Source organism: Melozone crissalis, unplaced genomic scaffold, assembly GCF_028551555.1.
Source record: "Melozone crissalis strain CALT ecotype California unplaced genomic scaffold, PUWL_Pcris_2 ptg000016l_1, whole genome shotgun sequence".
NCBI classification, from domain to species: domain Eukaryota; kingdom Metazoa; phylum Chordata; class Aves; order Passeriformes; family Passerellidae; genus Melozone; species Melozone crissalis.
Genome location: NW_026535794.1, coordinates 49,187,014 through 49,202,433, shown reverse-complemented (window position 1 = coordinate 49,202,433; position 15,420 = coordinate 49,187,014). Strand labels below are relative to the sequence as shown.

The following is a 15,420-nucleotide window of genomic DNA, read 5'->3' as shown; positions in this document are numbered from 1 at the left end:
TTAGGTTTTTAGAAAGAACAGGTTTATTTCAGCATCAAGCCACTTACTAGTAGCAAGTTCTTCTTAAAGCTGTCCCTATAATTTGAAAATCCTTTGTATAGAGAAATATAGGAATAGATACAGATTTTAAACTGACAAAAAACATTTCTCCAGCCTCAAGTCTCCTGTATTTGTATCCATTCAAGCTCTTTTTGATGCCGGTTTATATACATGTCTTGTCAAATAACAGCTCTCTCAGGTTCTCCAGTTTATAGCAAAAAGTAAACTGAATGCAGTAATTTATCTTTGAACTGTTCAACTGTGCCCTTCTTCATGTTCTCGTTAATAATGCCAGGTCTCCCAGGAGCACTCTCACACAATTTTATCACATAAGCTTTTTCTTTGACCTTACCTGCTGTTCCCCTGGAATATAAGGGGGACTAAGAAACCCAAAATGCCAGCCTGCCTTAATTAAAATTTTAGTCTCAGAAGATGTTACAGTATGTGATTTCATTAGGTATATAATGAAAGTATTTAATCATACCTCTTACTTGTCTGGGCCTTTTTACTCAGCAATGAAGTCACAGAGTTTTAAACCAACTCTGTTCAGGTGTGGAAAGGTAACTGAGGGGTGGATATGCATCTCTAAGTAATTCATAAATTCAATTTACACACGATTTTGCGTGTTTGCCCTAAAGGTAGTTGCTTGGATTATGGAGTAGAAGGCACCATATAAAAGTTCAGCACTCTTTGCAACCAATTTTTTCACCCTTGGGACAGCGAACATGCACATAAATGTTTTTCAAAAGATAATGCTATTCCTCATTTTGAGGTTGGAACTTAGCATCATAGAAAAAAGGTAAAAGAATGGGTAAAAGGTAATGGATATTTCTTTGACATATAAGAAGTGCTAAATCTTACATTGTGATATGTGTTGTTATTTCCATCATTTCTCACTGCCATAGTCTAAATCACCACAACAGGAGGCTTTCTACCTCCCAGGTGAACTCATTTGTTTTATTCAGTGACTAGTCTCAAGAAAAAGACTGTGCAAAAAGCATTCTATCTTGGCTTTTGTAAAAATGTACCTTTTTTAGTTTATATAGGAAAAGCAGAGTTAAAAAGTATGTTTTTGAAGCTCTGAACCTGCCCATCTTTTGGACCAGGAGGGTTTGGTTGGCTAGGGAAGTTATGTTATTTCCCTAACATTTTTTTTCCGTTTTGTTAGCAGTGGAGAAGTGCCCCCAGTTGGCAGCATTGCCTTGAGTAGCGCGTGAAACTATCAATGCATCAGATGCTCTGTGCTTTGGGCTTCTTCCAGCCCCTGGGGCTGCAAAACAAGTAAAACCAAGATTTCATAGAGCTTTTTGAGGAAGAATAAAGCAAGAGGACAAGGAGGGGCAGTTCACCTGGGTAGTTCCTAGAAGAACTTGCCACGTGGGTGATTTCAGAGCTGTTACCCACCAAAAAACCAGAAAAAAAACCCAAATAAAACTAACAACCTAGTGTACCACAGTATTTTCATCAGCAGTTTTACTAAATCCAACAAATAGGTTGCTCTGGAATAATTCAAAATTGCAGGAAATTTATTTCTGCAGTTTTATTTTTTCTTCTGAAGCTGGATCACGACATTCTTGCCCTATTGCCTTTGTGGGATTTTTAGCTTTGTAAACTAGAGAGAGAAAGAAGTGGGGGGAAGACAGTCCAATTTCTTTTATCCAGGATTTTTGTTCTTGTGATAATAAATCTTACTGGCTCATATCTTTGATGTATATACATCTTGTTGAGTTTCTTAATGCAGCTGAATATGGCTCTTTGTGTGTGAGCCTGACAACAAATGTGGCTCTTGGTCTGTTACCAGGTTTGGGAAGCATGAATGTGTTTTTGCAAAGCTATGGCCAATTTAGGGACTCAGAGCTGCAGTTCTGGCAGCAATTATGTTTCAAGACTCAAAGTTCAACATCCTGCAGTTTTATAACCTCAGCTCTGCAGAGAATTATTTGAGTCGCTGTCATTGTAATCACTTTAGGAATACATTTGCTGCGTTATGTGTTTCCAGTGAGTGTAGCTGGAGTGCCATTAGCTAAAAATTGTTTTGATCTCACAAACTTGAAAGAATCCATGCCATTAGTTTAAAATTTTGAAAACAAATCTGACATAATAACCCATGGTTTCCCCTGCAAGCTGTACTGTTGGAGTGGGATGTGCTTTTACCTGAAATGAAAGAAGCCAAACTTGTGTTAAAAGGCTTCTCTTGTTTTTGGAGGATCTGAACTTGCCAAGTGCCATGGCCAAAATGAGTCTGTCTGCTGCTGTTTTTGACATGTGCTGTTTTATGTGCTACCTCCTACCTCTGTACCTTTTCTGTTGCTTCTTAAGACTTCCTTGCTTCAGGCATAGGTATTCTTGTTTGGTTTTTTTCCCCCCTTTGTATGTGTGTGAAGACACACACATATTTAAGTAAAATAATTGCATGGTCTTGTGTTTTGAGGGGAAAGGGGTGGAATTTTAGCATTCAGCTATTAGGTACTTGTCCTCTAGCTCACATGGTGTCCAGTTCACACCCAGAAATTATCTGTGATGTCTTCAATATAAAGATGAAATATCTTACTAGGTCACGACATATTTTTGTGTATTCCAGAGAGAAAGCACAGTAGGAATGGATAGACCAACTGCAGCCAGTTTGCTTTGCAGTGTGCTTTGGATTTTAGATCCAGGCTTAAACTACAAAATTGTTTACAAAGTCGTTTGAATTTCAGCTGCACAAGATGCAGTTTAAATCTTCAGACTCACACAGAAAATAACACCAGGAGGTAGACCTTAATTAATGTGTCTTCTGTGTGAGTCTTCCAAACTGCAGACACTTCAGAGTGAGGCTAAAATCAAAATTAGCTTAAATTTAAAGACTATTTTACATTCCACGGCAGTTCAGTCCATCATTTACAGTGAAACTTAACAGATAATGGTCAACTGCATAACGGAAAAAAAACCCCAAACCCTTTCCTCAGGTGATTGGGCACCCAATTCTAACACATCACACCTGGACATGAGAAGGCAGCAAGAACACAGTGCCTTGGAGCAGCACTGCTCTAGAGGAAGCAGTGCATAAGAGATGGTGTTACAATGTCCATGTAGGAGGTGAAACACCTGGATGCAGTCCAGTACTTGAGTGTCTCACACAAAGTCAGGGGGATCTGATGTACCTCTGAAACAAGAAGGGCTTTGTTCTGGCCACCACAAACACTTGCCTGGAATTCCTGCTCTCACTTGTGCTCATTATGTGGCTCCCACAACATGGCCAACTGTCCTATGCAAGATTCCCCAACTAGGCTGGCTTTCCTCCTGTTTTACAGATAACCTTTAGGGTCTGTTTAAGAATCCAAAGGTTCTTTGGGACATTTAGGGGCGTGGTTTGGTGGTGGATGTGGCAGTGTTAGAGCAATGGGTGGACTTGATGATTTTAGAGGTCTTTTCCACCCTAAGCAATTCTGTGATTCAATTCTCTGATTCCATTCTGTGATTCTAAGGCAGTGTTCAGTCTTGCTGAACACCTTACTTCAGTTTTTTCCTCCTTCCGGTTCTGCAAATACTTTGGAGTGGACCAGCTCAGAGCTTTTGGTAAAAAAGAAAGTTGTCAAAAACTTTACCGAATGTACTGATGTATATGTGAGTGAATTGTAGTTCTACAATAACATTTTTTCTTCTCTGATTATAACTTAATCATGGGCATTGTAAATTTGTATTATTGGAAAGTAAAAGCTACATCCATCCACTTTAATGCTTTGCCCATAGCTTATTTCAAAAAGTAAAGGAGAATGTAGCCTAGTAAAATTGTGGGAATAGATACCAACCATATTCTTTATGTTCTTCTTACAGTTTACAAAGTCTACTGAGCTCTAATTCAGCACAGGCAAAGTAAACTAAAATAGGCCAGAAATATCCCTTAGAATATACACAGGTGAACTCTGCCTGTGGAATGAACTGTGTGGCATTGCCAACATGTGATTAAAGGGAGGAGAGGCTGGGGAGAAGATAATTTCTCCTACGCAAAAGATCAGTCCTTCTGCTTAGGAGGCAGGAGTAAAGTTAAGAGCTAACTGGCTAACATTTTCCTAAGTATTTCAAATATGGAATGTGTAATTTAATGGTCTGACTAATACTGAACAATGAGCACATTCTGATCATTTTTATTGCCAGAACTACATATTAAACTGATGAATATCTTCTAGCAAAATGTCCATCCTCATTTTAGAGGTTTTAAGTGATACAAATTTCTTCCACTCTCAGCAAGTTGCCTCCTTGTTAATTATAGGGTCTGATGTAACTTTGAATTTTTTTTCTAATCCATAAAGTTCTAGGTTTATCTTCAAGACATGTCATTTTATTAGACCATTTTCTGGTCTGTTCAAGAACTATTGTTATGGTTTAACCTCAGCCAACAACTCGGCTCCATGCAGCTGCTTATTGCTCTCCCCAGCTGCACAGAGAAGACAATCAGAAAATTCAAAATGAGCAAACTCATGGCTTGAGATAAAGACAGTTTAGTAGGAAAACCAAAAGCTGTGTGTGCAAGCAAAGCAAAATAAATAAACCATTCACCACTTCCCATGGGCAGACGGGTGTTCAGCCACCCCCAGGAAAGCAGCACCCTTCACACCTAAGAATTATTCAGGAAGAAAAATGTCCACTCTGAGCATTCCCCACTCCCTCCTTGCTTCAGCTTTATATGCTGAGCATGTTGTCATATGGCATGGGATATTCCTTTGTTCACCTGTGTCTCCTCCCAGATTCTTTGTTCACTCCCAGTCTCCTTGCTGATGGGATGGTGTGAGAAGCAGAATGTCTGAGTAAGCACCACTCAGCAGTAACTAAAACATCCCTGAATTATCAACCCTCTTTTCAGCACAAAGCCAAAACTTCATCCCATACTAGCTACTTGAAAGGAATTTAATTCTACCCTAGCCAAAACCAGCACAGCTATCTATTTGCAGGTACTTCTTTTTCTTTTGAATAAGTTGAGCAGAGTGAGCTCATTAAGCCTTTCAGAAAGAGATGTGCTTTCTGACAAGAAGTATCGTGTTTTCAGCTTGGTTCTCAGCTCTTATCAGTTTTGAGGAGCCTTCTGCAAATGTAAGCACCTTCTGTGTGTAGAATTTGCGGTTGAAATATTTTCAAGTGCTTCACAGGGTCCACACCAAGAGTTGGTGCTTGTTCTCCTTGGCTTTTTCATGTGAGTTCAAATTCCCAGTGCTCCTGGCAGTTGCTGCAGGGGCTGAACTGGTCTATACAGGGGGATTGAGGAGAAAGGAAAGGGAGGATGGCATAGGGCACCAGAAAGGCACTGCACTAGTTGCAGAGCAGACAGGAGCATGACCTGATTCTGTGCAGCATTCCACTCAGCCCAGTTACCTCTGCTTGAAGTTTGTCTTTTAACTTTCTTTTGGACTTTGCTTGCCTAAGCCATTGCAGTGTGTTCCTGAGGTATCTGAATTTCAGGTGTTACTACACTGAGTAAAGCAGGAAGGGAGCAGGTGAGCTCTCAGATAATGTACATCAAAAGCACTATGAGTGTATGTGTTTGCATTGGATGGGCATGGATGCAAGGAGGCTGTTCAAATGGAAAGAGTACAATAAGATTTGCAGTTCAGGGACTCACACTCTTTACCGCAGTGCTGATACACATGTTCCCAATATTGGTAGCACATGCTTCAAATCTGAAATGAGCAATGAAACAGTCCCTCCCAACATGAATGTGCCATTTATGAAGGGTGAATGCTGAGGCCAGGAGAGCACCAAACATGCTTTAGTTGCAGCTCTGGGTGACACTACCAGAAAAGGTGTAAAACTGCTGCATTTTGTCTTTTGAGCTGCATAGCCTCATTAGGAAAGGGAAACATTTGTGGGTCTTTCATGCAGCCTTTCTCCCCTGGGATGTTTAAGTTAGATGACTTTTAGCATGGTGAGGCAGGCTGTAAAGGTTCAGAGAATTACCTTGATGATATGATGGCCTCTTCCATTTCAGCTGGAATCCAAGGCTCGTCTTTCCTCTGAGGCATTCGTTGAAATTCTGTGCACGATTTGTTCCCCTGGTTGTTTAACAATGTCTCTCATGTTTGCCTTGATTTAAAAAAATCCTCGTTTGTAGCAGAGATAACATAGACCAGGATGATATAATTGCAGTAAAGAGGCCCTGGAGCTTGCAGTAATAGGATGGTTCATCTGATGTGTACTGCCATTAGAAAATAACCCACGTATGTATGTTCTCAGGGGACTGTAAAGAGGCTTTTAAGGATTACTCTTCATGGAGTATGAAAGCTAATGAGCAAAAGAGCAAGTGCAAAGAGAACTATTGCTGCATAAGCATGTTGCCGCTTCCTGTTCTCACTTTTCTTACACCTGTGTAGCTCCAAAATATCCATCTCTGCCCAGTAATGCCTGGTTTCTCATGCACTGCAGTCAGTTTTCAAGACTTTTGAGAATACAGTATTATTTCCATGTCGCTGAAAAGTAAATAGCACGTGAAAAGCATGGTGTAGTTTAAGACTGTGCTGTGTGTGTACAAAATAAGTAATTTTGTTGAAATGGCATTCTCTGGTAGTCTGTCCCTGAGGAAAAAGAAAAAAAAAAAAGTGTATAGTTTCGCAAACAGTGCTAAAAGTTTGATGTTAGTCTCAATTCTCCCACCTCCATTATTTATCCTGGCCAGAGTGCAGAAACATACAAAGATATTGACATCCAGTAAACACTGGAGGACCTGTTTCAAATATTACATGGAGAATTTTGGGCTGCAGTGATAGGAAGTTCAGAACAGTTGGTTTCTGATATTAACAACTTCTTCTCCTAATGGATTGCCACTTAGACTGCCAATTGTTCTACTTCCATTTGTGCTGAAACAGAAGCCATATAGCAGAACAGATATTGTTTTTTTTATTTTGTCACAGCATTTTTTTCTTGCTTATAAAGCTTGTAGATAAAAAAATGATCCACTTTTTAATATTCTCTATCTCCTCTGTAATGTTGGAATATACTTTTGTACTTTTGTACCTTGTCATGTTTTTAGGTTCAAAAGAATGGACAAACCTGCATGTTGCCTCATGTATTTAACATAATAAAGGGCTTTCAGGTAAAATAAAGTGGCTTTATTGAGGTGCAGAACCTTAATGAAGATGCTGGGTTTTGACTAAATTCTATACTGGGTTCTACAGCACAGTCTGACATCCATAGCTTCATTTAATTCCAAACAGTACTGATCATAAAAAAAAAGTCCATGAATATTAAGTAAAGAAGAGATGACAATCAGCATCTTTGCAAAGATACACACAGACCAGTAAACTTCTTAAACATCCCCATTTCTACTCAGAAGTCAGGGCATTAAATATTCAAGAGTACCTCCTTCTGGACAAAGAAGGGACTTACATTCTCATAAATTCTAAGAGGATTCAGGATACAACCTATTTGTTCCTATTAATCAAAATGGAAGTATGTTAGAGTGCATGTGAAGTAATTGTCATGGGGCTTTTCTGTGTGGTCAGAGCATTGCAAAAGGCTTAGACAAGGAGTAGGAAAAAGGTCTTATTCTCACTTTCAGGGATGTACTCTGCAGGTTGGGCCAGGGGTGAGGAGGCACATGTCCACATGTGGTCAGGAGAAATCACTAAAGTCTTTGCAGGGTGTTGGAATAAGATCATTGAAATATTAATGCATAGCCCAGTGGACCTCAGCTCTTCAGCCTGTCTCCTTTTCATATTTCTGCACCCTAAACCTGGAGTGGTTATGCCATGTACTAAGCAGTGCTTCCCAGTACAGAGGAGATTTTTCAGGGCTAGGTGTTTATGTGTGTGTGTGTGTGTGTGATTGGAACTAGATGGTCTTTAAGGTCCCTTCCAACCAAACCCATTCTATGACTCTGTTTTTGTAATATCCCCAGGAGATCATGCCTATACATTCATCATACAGGTAACTACTTCAGCTTTTCCGTGATTTTTTGTTTCAGTTTGAAAGTCATGTCTGCACTGGGTCATAAATCTGTCATATTTGGAGAATATGGAACACAAAGCTGAGGTGAAAAGAGCTGTGTATTTAAACACACAGCAGGGCATTTGCAGTAGTCTCACAAAAGTAATGTTAATGCCATAATATCCACTAGAGATAACAGAAGAGCTGCTTTCTACTTGGCCCCAGTGGGGTCTGTCTGTCTGTCTCTGCAGAGCACCAATCTGCCACCCTGTGCTGGTGCATTACAATTCAGTTCTCTGAGCCCAAATCCAGGGTTGGATTACATTCCACAAAAGTGTCACTTGATCCCTGGCTCACTATCCATCTATGGTTCTTTACGCTGCTGGGATTTAACTTTAACAACTGGAGGTGAGAGGAGATGAATTTCGTGTTACTGTTTCTGCTGTCAGTTGACACCTCTCTACTTGACTTCTAGTCCTGCAAATACCAGAAGAGCAATGCTAAATTTTTTATTTCTATCCTCTATCCCCTCCCCCCCAATAATTGGTGGACTGGAGCAGAAGAGAACTTGCAGTTTTATTATTGCTGTATAAGCCTTCTGTAAACTCAGTTGCAGCAGTTCTGATGTTGGTAATTTTTATGACTAAAAATATGCTGACACAGTGTTTGGGCATAGGAAAAGAGCAAATCTGAATGTATAATAATCTGGTGAGTTTGGGAGATGTTTAATGCTATATCTCAGCCAAGTTAATCACTCATGGAATTTTTTTTTTAATTTTGCTCAGTTGACTGGAGACATTAATCTCTAGAATAGCATCTTTAATGCCAAATACTTGACCAGAAATCTCAACATTTTCCTGGCATAAGAACAGACTTAGAAGGAAAGCTATCAACTGATAATAGACCAGCAGAAACAGACATTGGTTACTTTATTTCTCTTACATAATGAAGAAATATCCAGATGATGGTTTTCACTTGTGAAGTATATTGAACTAGGTACTGTATTCATGAATATAAATTGAGTAGATGAGACACAATTTTTTTCATAGAAAGATGACACAGAGTTGCTCCTTCTGGTAGTTCTTTGTCTGAAATATGCGTATTGTAAAAACATCACTACAGAGTTAATAGTGCACTGCATAACCGCATATTAAAAATATGAGTGCTCTAGAATGCAAAATGTGTTAAGGAGAAATTATTCATAGATTTATAATACCTATGTCTGGTCACATTTTTCAAGGGCAGTATCTTTCTGTATATTCCTTTCCTTTCCTGCTTTTTCTGTGAAGTTCTTAATTGCTAAATATCACCATCACCCAACCAGCCCAGTTCCATCTGTCTAGGCTCATTCCCAGGCAGATTTGCATTGCTGCTGAGCAATTTTTTATTTGTGCTTGCCTTCCCATCCGCACCGCTGCCTCATCAGCGACTTGGCTCTCTAGATCATCCCATCTTTGCCCATTTCTCTGTCAGTCCTAGAGGAGCCATCCCAGCCGAAAATCTGCAATATTGTGGTCACTTTGAACACAGAGTTAATCACAGGTTAAAATAGAAGCATCAGCTTCACGTCCTTGTGGGGTGTTCCTAACAAGCAATGGGGAGGATGCTCCCTAATTTTTCCTTACTTTGATACACATGAAAATAGTATGGTGGATTATTACCCTTAATATGTTCTAATTGGATAAAAAATCTTGCAAGTGAGAGGCAGTGTGTATAGAGGTGTTCTTCTTGATTAAATAAAGGCTTCTCTGTTTATATTGAGATAGGGAGCTGCATTACAAGGAAGGTAAGAGGATAAGGTAAGAAATGCGACCTGAAAGAAATTGTCAGGCTAGACCATGAAGGCCAAATGCTGGTGTCCTTGATGTTGTTGGGAGTTTTGCCTCTGAGGAAGTAGCCAAAAGACAGTAGCACCCTGTGTCTCTTGAGGGCTTTACAGCCCTGTGCTGCAGGCAGACAATCCTCCAGGTGGTCTCTGCCACAGTGTCAAAAAGCATAAGGAAAGTGTGGTGCCCACTCAGGCCAGCTTGCCAGGGCTGCCAGCTCATGGCACTTGTTTATTGCACTTCAGTTTTCATTTCCAGCAACATTTCTACAGGAACGAGTAACTTTTTAACTAATGTGGGTATAAATGATGGGATCATTTGCTGTACCTTTCTTAGAACTGTTGTAATTTTGCCCCTGCAAGCAACAGGGTATTTGAAGATGCCTTTCCTCTTCCAGGTTACCAGCCTGTCCTGCCGAACCAGCAGCAGGGGTTCCAGGGTCTCATGGGAATGCAGCAGCCACCCCAAAGCCAGAACCTGATGAATAATCAACAGGGGAATCAGGTGCAAGGCATGATGGTGCAGTATCCAGCCATGTCGTCTTATCAGGTATTTAGGAGCTGTAAGGAAAGATGTTTTTTCTTGGAGAATGCTTAATTGAATTAAGTTTTTGCATCACACAGTGCCTTTATAACTTCATTTGGGTAGCGTGTGGCAGGAAGCCTTCTGATGAAAACGCTTCTAAGTCAGTTTCTTTGCTTCCTATTTACATGTTTTAGTACTCCTGATTTTCGTTCTGATTTCGGAATGCTTCAAATGAACTATTTATTACAGCCTGCAGTGAGGGTAATGTCACAAAGAACGAAGGAATTAGACTTCTTCCTGTGAAGAAAATTAATTTTAAAAAATATAAGAACATTGTTCATTTCTTCTCTTTTTTGCCAGTGCAGTACTGTTTCCTGTAATGAAGTTGAGGGCTTTGCCTGATCCAGTTAAAAATTACTCATCTGTGGAGACTCCTGCCAAGGATCTCACCATGTCTTCTATAACAAGCTGTAGCCAGATGGATTATTGTTTATTGGGTTCTGGGGAGAGGGAAGGCAGTGGCTTGATTTTTACCAAGTCCGTAAGTTACCCAGACTTATTTCCCAACCTTTGTACCTAGTTTCCGTGAGATATGCCAAGCGCATGTGAGAGGTGGCCTGTGCTTACACTTACTACTGGTCCCTCTGGAAAGTTAAGAAACCAAATGACATCTCATTCATTTTAATAGATTGCACTGATTGAGCAGCCATTCCCCTTTTCTCTCAGCTTCTTTGAAAACACTTCAGCGACACAGATGGAAATGGGGAATTGCTTATTGGTAAAATTTTCCCCTTACATCTTCAGAATTACTATTTGGAAAATGTGTTCTAAAGGTTAATGGTCAAGTTAAAGGTTTAGACAATTTAGATGGCCTAGATATACCAGGGTTGAGTCTTCTGTTTGCACTGATCCCATATCACAGTAATTCATATTATACTAGGTCATTCCAGAGACACTTTCTAGGCCTAAAAGCAGAGGGAATTCTCTTTAAAACCTTCTGTAACAAAAAAATCCTCAGAGATGAGAACAGCTCCGAGCAGCAGAAAATAGCACATTTTGGCAGAACGCACAGTATACGCAAGTTCAGCTAGAAGGAATGTAGGGATACTGGGAGCCTACTTTAACTTGCTTAGTAATTGCTATCTTTTTTTCCCCTACGTCTTTCCGTATTCCTACCCAGGTGCCAATGACCCAGGGTTCTCAAGGATTGCCGCAACAATCATATCAACAACCGCTCATGCTACCTAATCAATCAGGTCAAGGAACACTTACAGCCACTGGAATGCCTGTCTACTGTAATGTCATACCTCCTGCCCCACAGAACAACCTCCGGTTGATTGCCCCACACTGCCCCTCCAATAACGTTCCAGTTATTTCTGCCAGCTGCAGGACAAACTGTGCAAGCATCAACAATGCAGGGTGGCAGGTCAAGTACTGACACTGTGGCTTAGATTTATGAGGATAGAGGTGCATTATTTGACAAATAAATCATGGCCTTCAAATGAAGAGGAACACAACAGAATAATCAGTTGAGGACACGAGTACTGACAATGCTCAAGTGATTTGCTGCTGGAAAAACCTGTAAAAAAAAAAAAAAGAAAAGTAAAATAAATTTTGAAAAAAAAATGTTTGCTGGTTAATGGTGCATATTTTTGTCATGTCTGCTAGGTATGCCTTTATAGCTTAGCTAGTGACATGAATTCATTGAGGTAAGATTTTTTCCTACCACTGAACACCACTGTGTAGATTGTAATATCCCCGATTCGGATTAGTTTTGTACTTTGTGTTGAGTTTGTGAAGCTAAAAGTATTTAAAAATATAATAAAATCACATTGTACCAAAGCTGTAATGGAAATGAAAAAAAAAAATTGAAAACAAAAAGAGAATTACTGAATGGAAGGAATAATTTATATACACTATAGAGTTTTTTTATGGATATATACTGTATTGTAGTGCTTAATCACAATAAAGCTATTTGACCTCATGAAGGAAGGTCATGTTTCTACCACCTGCTTGGTCTCCTCTGTTTCTGAGTGAATTTCCTTTAGTTTCTGCATTGTCTTTTATCAGGTGAAGCTAATGGGGGAATAGTGCTTAATGGGCTTAGAGGAGTTTGATGAGAAGGCAACACAGCTGTGTCTCAGCATGAGGTACCATAACAGCTAAGACCACTTTGGAATTGTAGTGTAGCCACCCAGGAAGTACATGAGAAGACATAGTTGTCGCATGATATTCCATCCATTGGATGGAAGATCAGTTAATACTGATGTGGCAACCACAGCACCCAGCAATCCTGCTACATAGAGATGCTCTACCCAGTAACTGGTGCACCAGCTGTAAAGCCATTTTGACAAAAGAAGATGACCCAAGAATCAGATCTGTCATTTTCAAGTAAGTGGGGATGAACAATGTATATGGGAGGTTGGCTTTTAAAACATAGTGGTTTGCCAGAAAGTTTTAGAGCTTTTTTCAGTTTCTGTGATGGAGTTTTATTATGGTGTCCATCTTAACTCAAATTCCCAGCTTGTTCTGATAAATTGTTCGTGATTCATAAATGCTACATGTAGTTCCTCATTTTGCTTCAGATGACAACATTTGAGACAAAAGTCTGAGTAATTTTTCACTTAAACTTCACTTTTGATCAATTTTGAGCACCTTTACAATAGTTAAAGTTAAGCACTCCAGAATTATGCGTACACATAATGAAAAAAACAAAGATGCATCTGTGTGTAAAATCTGTTTATGACATAATATGATTTTAGGTATCCGAGATTACAGCAGCCTACATAGCCCTTGACCAATGGTAATCTGAATGTGAAACAGCTTTAATTCTACCTTTAGCATATGTGGCCTTTGCTATGGTTTCCACTTCAGCTGTGGAAACAGGAGCTGGAGGGGCTTCAAATCTGTATTTGAAGGAAACATTTTTCTTTTCTATGCAATGAAAAGATATCTTTCAGAGTTCAGTTATTTTTTTACATATGTGTCTTAAAGTGTGGAATCCAGTCCTGTGGGATCATAGGAAAGCCAAACACTGAATTTTATGTAGTGTAATCACGATTCATTTGCTGAGAGACAGTCAAGAGCATGAGCAGTTAAGTAAACACAATTCACTCTTCAATTAGAGGTGAAATGCCTTGGGAGAGACTGCTGATTGATTTTTTTCTTTCTGTCTTTTTTCAAATCAAGATACTTGATTTGAATTTTGCCTGTGACCCTGAGCTCTCATTTCAGATTCCCTGCATTTTATGTTTTATTTCCTTTAAGAGTTTCATATATAACAGAGGTTTCAGTCCTAGCATGGATATAATTACAAAATTGATGCTGTGTTTGCTGCTGTGGCATCACTGACAGCTAAACAAACGGGTGTTCTCTGTCAAGGCTCCACAGTCCAGCAGGAAGAGCCTTGTCCGGCCCATGACACAAGCAATGCTTTTGTGCTAAGAGTGGTTTGCTTCACTCGGTAATAATTGAATTTTTTTAGGTACTTTTTGGCATATAATCTCTTATTTCATGTCAAAAGTCTTGTATGGGACAGGTTGTGTGCCCAGGCGGAAGGAGAGGGGAGGGAAGGGCAATCTCTATGCACCCAGTGTCTGAAATAAAGAGACCCTTTGGTCATCACTATATTTAAGCCCCATTTCATCTCTGAAGCACTACTGTTACCTTATAAATCTTCCCTCTTGTCAGGGAACAATGAATGAATTTCCTGGTAAAACAAAAATCTGCCCTCAGCATTATAGGTCAAGGGCAAGCTGGGCTGTAGATGCTCTCAGTAGAAATGGGGCAGGGACTCAAAAAGGAGAGCCTAGGAATCTTGTTTCTGTAGGCAGGATTTCCTCATGTCCTTAGGCTGCTCTAGGTCATGTCCTCTTGGCAAACAGCATATCCCATGGGTGACCATGGCAATGCTTTCCCCATGTTACCTGTCTGCTAGCACAATGACCACCTGGTGGAAAACACCCACTGAGCTGTGGGAGCAGGGATCCCACTGACTGACTTCTCTCAGCCTGGTGGCAGAGCAGCTACCTGCGTGTTAATGTGCCTTCCTGCTGAAAGGAGACTTGGACTTTTTCTGTGAAATTTAATTTACAGTTTTGGTAGACAGTCACAGCCACCCACCCAAAATAGCCAAAATCCTCTGGTTGTCTCGCTCTCCAAAAAGTTTGAATCTCCTTAGGCATATCTTGTCTTTGCAGGGTTCCCAGACAAAGGAAGGAATGATGCATCTGATTCCACATTCTTAGAATTCTAATTTATTAATTTATGATACTATGTTATATTAAAGAATACTATACTAAACTATACTAAAGAATACAGAAAGGATACTTACAGAAGGCTAGAAAGAAGAAAGATTAATAATGAAAACTCGTGACTCTTTCCAGAGTCCCAACACTGCTTGACCCTGATTGATCATTAAGTCAAAACAATTCACATGAAACCAATGAAACCACCTCTTGGTAAACAATGTCCAAACACATTCCAAAGCAGCAAAACAGAGGAGAAGCAAATCAGATAATAATTGTTTTCCTTTTTCTCTGAGGCTTCCCAGGAGCAAAATCCTGGCAAAGGGATTTTTGCAGAAAATATGACAGTGACAAGCATATGAGGAAACTGAATCTGTTCTCCCTCAGCTATGGAGAATGCACCAGCTATTAGAGTATTATGTACATGGGGGAGCCATCTCATGTGGTGGTCCATTGTATTTGCTTTATGCTGAAAGAATTTGTATTTGAAGACAATTAGGTTATTTTTCTATATCAAGTGAAGTAAAAAAAAATCCTCTAATTTTTAATTATACTATATTTTCAAGTCTTTTTCCTATTTTTTGTTCATTAGTAAAAATATCCTGAGCTGCATTGCTTAGCACCTTTTCTGCTATTAAAAAAGAGATGTTTCAGCATTATCAGAAGGGGAGGGGAATGAGGAGGAAAAAAGAAGTGATATGAATACATATAGCAAAATTGCATAGGTGGATCTCAGTGCTTTTTCCTCAGTCCTTTGAAATATTTGTAGGTAATCTCTCTAAAAGGAGTGGTGTTGGATTCACATGGCCAGACTTAGCAACTCAGGAACTGGTCACCATGAGTTCAGAGTCCAGCTTACAGCAGTGAAATTGTTTGCAGGACGTGTG

At 39.7% G+C, this 15,420-nt stretch overlaps 1 protein-coding gene across 20 annotated transcripts in view; it reads left to right on the top strand.

Moving 5' to 3' along the window:
- ARPP21 (cAMP regulated phosphoprotein 21) overlaps nt 1-12,291 on the top strand; it is a 142,793-nt gene extending 130,502 nt beyond the window's left edge. For all 20 annotated transcript variants that reach the window (XM_054273294.1, XM_054273296.1, XM_054273310.1 and 17 more), the window contains 2 exons: nt 10,159-10,310; nt 11,467-12,291. In XM_054273294.1, coding sequence (XP_054129269.1) covers nt 10,159-10,310; nt 11,467-11,724 — 410 coding nt within the window. In that variant the 3' untranslated portion in view covers nt 11,725-12,291. The remainder of the gene's footprint in view (nt 1-10,158; nt 10,311-11,466) is intronic.
- The last annotated feature ends 3,129 nt before the right edge of the window (nt 12,292-15,420 follow it).